The 6,317-nt window shown below is 35.7% G+C and overlaps 1 protein-coding gene and 1 pseudogene across 2 annotated transcripts; both read right to left on the bottom strand.

The window, feature by feature from the left end:
- Window positions 1-124: 124 nt before the first annotated feature.
- LOC145029101 (protein FAR1-RELATED SEQUENCE 5-like) lies at window positions 125-3,170 on the bottom strand (annotated as a pseudogene). Its single transcript, XR_013676374.1, has 3 exons — window positions 2,850-3,170; window positions 476-2,769; window positions 125-392 (listed from the first exon to the last, which is right to left on the bottom strand). The product of XR_013676374.1 is annotated as a protein FAR1-RELATED SEQUENCE 5-like (transcript).
- A 780-nt stretch (window positions 3,171-3,950) lies between these two features.
- On the bottom strand, window positions 3,951-5,955 carry CRR28 (Tetratricopeptide repeat (TPR)-like superfamily protein). The gene has a single exon (XM_078980270.1). The coding sequence runs from the start codon at window positions 5,537-5,539 to the stop codon at window positions 4,022-4,024; it is 1,518 nt and encodes a 505-aa protein (XP_078836396.1). The 5' UTR covers window positions 5,540-5,955; the 3' UTR covers window positions 3,951-4,021.
- Between the last annotated feature and the right edge of the window lie 362 nt (window positions 5,956-6,317).

The raw sequence follows: 6,317 nt of genomic DNA, 5'->3' as shown, positions 1-6,317 counted from the left end.
CAAAAAATACCAACATATAAGAAACAATCAGATACAATAACTTTAATAATTTAATCTATAGTTACATCAACAAATAAAATATAGAACCGTTAAACGAAATCTCAGGTGCATTCACTCATTAAAAATTCATGTTTCTAAAAGCTTTCAACTTGTTAATATATATCTTAAGTTGCATAAATTAACCAAACAATTATGTAAGCTTTTTCTATAAAAAAAACAAATAATTGTTTATGAGGTAAAGTTATGCATCTCTAACGAGCAGAAACCAAACAGAAGATGCACAAAGGACACATTGATCACAGCAGCAACCAACAACACATGTAGACAAGAAAAAGAAACCATCCACCTGATTACACATATGATCACTGTTTTTCTGCTACAGATTCATCCACCTGATAATAGTTAATATAATGATAATAGTTAATATAAGTATGATAGCAAAAATCATGAAGAATCAAATAAATATTACAATTACCTTTCTTTTTGGACAACCGGTGGCATAATGACCCAGTCGTTGGCAGTAAGAGCATGTTCTCTTTTTCTTCATGTTCTCTAAAGAAGACTTAATTCGAGTTGCATTTTTTGGACGCCCTTTCGTATTTTTCGGAGCAACAGGATCTCGAACAGATAACTGAGGTATCATATCTATTTGAGAAATTCCCCTGTATGGATCTAGAGACACAGTCTCAAATTCTTTAGAATTTTTTCGAATCCTTTGATCTTCTAAAAACTTTATTACAGAACTATTGAATTTTTCTATCTCTGTAGGCGAGTCACTTGCTTGTTCGATTGCTTTGTCACAATTTGAACGAACACACCATAAAGTTAAGGCACTAAGTCCATTTTCACTATTCATTTCATCGAGTCTAATGCTGCTATTACCCACCTTGTACCTTACACTAAGTGTCCACCTTGGTAAAATAAAGGGACTAGGAAGGGTTTCAACATGTCTTTTCTTCATCACGTAGAGGCTATGCTTGCATAATATCCCATATGTTTCATACTTAGCATATGAACACGTGACATTCACATGATCCACAAAATGAAAGCTAACAATTCTCCAATGTCTTTTCTCAATATTAAGTTGCCCAACCCTATATTTTATTTCTTCTGGGGTTTTACTTAAAGTCTCATGGGTTAAATTACAATTAGCTTCTATCCATTCTTTTTTGAAAACCTCAAACATTTTTCTTGTATAAAACTGACCTGCTTTTGCTTCTATCGGATGAACAGAAGAAAGCATCAGACTGGAGTTCATCGTCTTGAAGTCTTCATCTTCTTCGGCAACCCTTCGAGAGTCGACTGCTTTATCATATTGGAGTACAAATTCATTCAACATGGTCTTGGAATTAACAAATCCATCAAAAAATGAATGAATGCTCTCGCTTCTTCCACTTGTAGTCATGCCAGCAAAGAAAACATCTTTTAAGAAGGCTTTGGCCCAATGTGTTCATTGGTTATACATTTCGGCTATCCAACTGTTAGTTTCGATGTTATACTTATCACGTATAATGTCCCAATTTCTTTCAAATTGCTCAATTGTATCACTTTTGACCCATTGTTTATAAGATTCCTAAAATCATTATAACGGGCTACAAGTGGTCGGAGATGTTCCAATTCATGCTTCTTAATGTGCCATGCACAGAAGCGATGTCAAGTGTTTGGGAACACTTGTTTGATTGCATTACCCATAGCTTTATCCTGGTCTGTTATCAATGCCACTGGATACTTGCTAAACATACACTTTAAGAAATGTTCAAATAGCCAACAAAAAGTTTCTTCCTTTTCATTTTCTAGTAATGCACTACCAAACAATATAGACTGACCATGATGATTCACACCAATAAACGGAGCAAATGGTATCTTAAATTTGTTTGTCATGTATGTGACATCAAACACAACGACATCCCCGAACTTAGTATATGCATCTCGTGATCTTCCATCAGCCCAAAAAACATTTCTAGGAGACCCATCATCAAACAAATCCACGGCAAAATATTGGTTACTATCTACTAGTGCTTTATCTTGGAAATGTTTAATCAAACCATAAAACTCTTTACCTTTGTACTGTTTTCGTTGCTCGAATAAAACATCGGTGCATTGCTTTGAGGTAACATCGACATTATATGGAGTTTTCATTACATTGATAGCCTTTTTGATTTGACAAGGCCTTAACCCTGATTGACCAAGTTCCACCATAAGAGACTTGCACGCCATTGAACGGTGGATCTTCCCATGAGAACGATGTTTCATCACTTTGGTAGGTGTAATACTTAACTCATGATTATGCTTGTCATTAAACACATCCACAAACCATTCTCCATCTTTTCCTTTTGAAATCCGAAGCATTGCTTGACATCCTGTTCTCAAATCTCTACGACACTTCTTAGTGCCTCCACATAAAGTATTACCCTTCAAACTTTTAAAGCCTTGTTTATTACATACATATGTCTTCCGATAAGGCTCATTTGTGGTCTTATTTTAAAGCTCCAATGAACACGTATACCGAATCCATGTAGAAAAGCATATTGGTTATAAAATGTATATGCATCCTTAGGTGTATTGAAAACCTTACCCATAATGCTTAGATCCTTAGCTTCATCTTCGTCACATGCAAGATTCACATTGTCATCATTTATTTTCTCAAATTCAAACGTTGGTTCCAAAGAAGAATTTGCATCAATATCTTCAATTGTATGTGTTGTAAACGACTGATTCGCTACTGGGTCTTCTAAATTCATGATCTTAGTTGTTACTGGTATCCGAAAACTAACCATCAAACAGAGGATTTAGTAGGTTAATATGATAAAAAACAAAATTTAATAGTTTTTTTAGCAACATGTTGGTACCTGGTAACTTTGATAATTCAAGAAATTGAAGATGATGAATAGTAAACACAGCTCTACGTAGGTCAATATGAAAAATAAATATATTAGTGATAATAGAATTCGAAGTTGAGAAGGAATTGTAGTGTGCATACAATTGATAAGGAACGACAACAAAAAAGAAGATTAAATTTTTTTCATACCTGGTTGCTTAGATTAAAGGATATAATCAAGGACCATGAATTAGAAAAAGAAAAGCCAGAAGGTAGGTCATTGCGTATTAAAAAAAATTAAGGAATCTGGATAAGAAAGTGGAGAATGAATCATAATATGAGTAAAATTGAGAAAAAGTTATAAAGATTTCACTCAAGCCGAAAATCAAGGAAAATAAAAATATACAGATTTGTATGCGTAAAATAAGTGATTCAAAGTTGGTTTATTTCCATCCAAAACGGCAGCGTATAGGAGGTTCCACACCTAAGGTTGAATGTATTACAGCCTCATATTCACTTTTCTCATATATATATATATATATATATATATATATATATATATATATATATATATATATATATAGGGTGAGGTTCAATAAAGAACCATAATTAACCAAGGAACTATTCTTTTTTTCAACTTTAAGAACTTATTTTTTATCAAAAAAAAAAACTAAAAATACAGAAATTCATAACTTTTTATCCCTTTTCCAATGATATAAAATTCGATTTTTTTTACGTCAAATTCACAATGTGAATTTTTGAAAATTCACAACGTGAATCCGGGTTCACGCGGTCTTTTGCCAAATGTCTATCCATCCTCAGCTATAAGTGCTCAAAAAGTCTTTTTTGCCAAAAAAAATCAAACAAGCCCCAAGTAAAATAAGAATCCCTTTACAGCTGCTTCTAGCATGAAAAGAAAAAGCAGGTATTTAATCTTCTGTAGCTCGAGCAAATCTGATATGCTCCAACTACTTAACCACACCAAATTGGTATCACAATTAACCACCTTCCCATAAGCAATCAGAGCTCCGACGACATTCCCACTAACAACTTGACTTTTTCCACCGCCAGGTATATACTTAGGTTGGTGGCTCCGACGACATGCAAATTGAAAATTTTTTGGACTTGTAAGTAATTAACACTATATATTAATACAATTGGCTATGGTATACATAAAAGAAAGAATATCCACAATAAAAACTATTAACCACTAAAACATATGGAATCCAAAAGTGACGTGTCCCCTGAAAAAAACTCATGACTAACACCATCTATCTCAATAGTGCTACAACCAGGCTCCTTGATTACACCCTTATCAGCCATCATCTTCCACACATAATCAACCTCATCCCACTTACAAGCCATTGCATAAACTCTTGATAAAAGCACATAAACACCACTAAACTTACCCCCTTCTTCACACTCCATAATCTTTCTTCCCATTTCTTCACTAACTTCAATTCCCACATTTTTCTTCCAACAAGCATCAAGAATACTCCTCCAAATCACCACATCGGGTTTAATTACCATTTTGGAAACCACATCTAGTGCCTCAGCAATGAGCCCGGATCTAGCCAGAAGGTCAACCAAACACCCGTAATGCTCCAAAACTGGCTCAATCCCATACTTTGTTGTCATAATGGTGAAATAGGTTTGACCCTCGTTGACCATTCCACTATGTCTACAAGCACTTAAAACCCCACTAAATGTAATGGAATTAGGGAGTATTCTTTCTTCTTCTACCATTTGTTTGAAATAGTGTAAAGCTGATTTCGCATCTCCATGCATTGCGAATCCAAGGATCATTGTGTTCCATGATGTTACATCATGTTTTGTCATTTTTTTGAACACCATTTTAGCATCTTTTAATGACCCACATTTGAAATACATATCTAGAAGACAATTATTGACTAAAACATCGTTAGCTACTTCTATGTTGCATCTTTTTAAGATATATGTATGAGCCCAGAGTCCGAGTGAGAAAGCTCCCAATCCAGCACAAGCTCGTAAGATGCTCTGGATTGTGAAACTATCTGGTTTGAAACATTGTTGCATGTTACGAAAACATGTTATTGCATTATCAAACTGGTTTAATTGCACAAGGGTGTCGATCATGACGTTCCAGGACACTACTGTTCTTTCAGGCATTTCATCGAACACGTCTCGTGCGTCCTCCAAGCTTCCACATGATCCGTAAAAATGGATTAGACTGTTGTTGATATATACATCTGATGCGAGTCCGAGTTTGAAGATATGGGCGTGTAACTGTTTGCCCTCGGAGAGGGCAAACAGATAAGCGCAAGCTTTAAGAACAAACGGGAATGTGTGCTTATCGGGGGTAACATTACCTTCTGATAGCATTTTGAGGTAGAGTAAAATGGCTTCGTGCTTACGATTGTTGCTCCGAGAACAAGCTCTAATGATGGTGTTCCAAGCGAAAGAATTTGCGTTTTGGATATGGGTTTGGAAGAACAAGGACGCGTAGTGGAGGTCGTGGAGAGATGAAAAATGGAGGATTCGACTGTGGAGGAAAAGCGTATGCGGATTAGTGGTGGAGGTGGTTCTGAGTGTCTGGGCGTGGATTTGCTTGAGCTGAGACATGGAGGTGCACTGGTTTAGTAAGTGGAGAAGACGATGGTGATGGTTGGTTGCTTGGATGTAATTATTATAGTTCGTGGTGGTTGTGGGCACCGTTGAAGAAGGTATGGTTGCAAGAACCATAATTGTGTGAAGAAACGATTTTAATGTTTAAATCTGTTGTTACAGAATGATTGTGTAAGCAAATCGAACCGGAAAATTCGAACTTACTTGTGAAGTTGCAGTAGAGAAGAGAAGATAAACAGCGAGATGGAGTGAAATCGTGAATCCTTTCACTCTTCACTCTTCAGTCGTTCAATGGACAATAGCGATAGCGATGGATTGCAGTGGATTCTCTAAGCCCACAAAGATTCCGATGGCTGGACGAATTCCTGATGAGATTGTTGGGTCGATTTAGGATTTTAGCCTTTAGGTTCCAGATTCTTCTAGTCTTTTGAGAGATAATCCCTCTAAAATCCTATCTATCATTTGGGTCTTTGTAAACAAGAGATTACAACAAAACAAAAATGGTAAAATGTATATTTTACTACAAGAGGACATGAAGAAGAGATTCTTTGGGGAAAAAAATGATGATTTAGAGCAAATGAAATTAACTCCTTGCTGTTTATAGGAAGCTTCATCTATTTAATACGAATTATTATTCTATAATCATTTATTTGAAATGTTCCCAAAATTTGTATAATCATGTACACGTTATGTTTTGGGCCTTAGTTGGATATGGGCATTAAGCAGATGTCGAATGAATCTGTGCTGCTGTGTGGGCCTACAGAAGCTATAAATATAATAGTGGCCTTCGACCTCTAGCTGATGGAGTAATGGGTGGTATTAGGATGTGTTTTGGGTCGGAACAGATCCTAAGCGTATTCGACCCAAATAACCTGAAACCCGAATTGAATGAAAG

This window comes from Lactuca saligna, chromosome 2 (assembly GCF_052625555.1).
Source record: "Lactuca saligna cultivar CGN05327 chromosome 2, ASM5262555v1, whole genome shotgun sequence".
Lineage (NCBI taxonomy): Eukaryota > Viridiplantae > Streptophyta > Magnoliopsida > Asterales > Asteraceae > Lactuca > Lactuca saligna.
The sequence above is the reverse complement of the archived record's forward strand: the minus strand, read 5'-3'. Positions and strand labels throughout refer to the sequence as shown.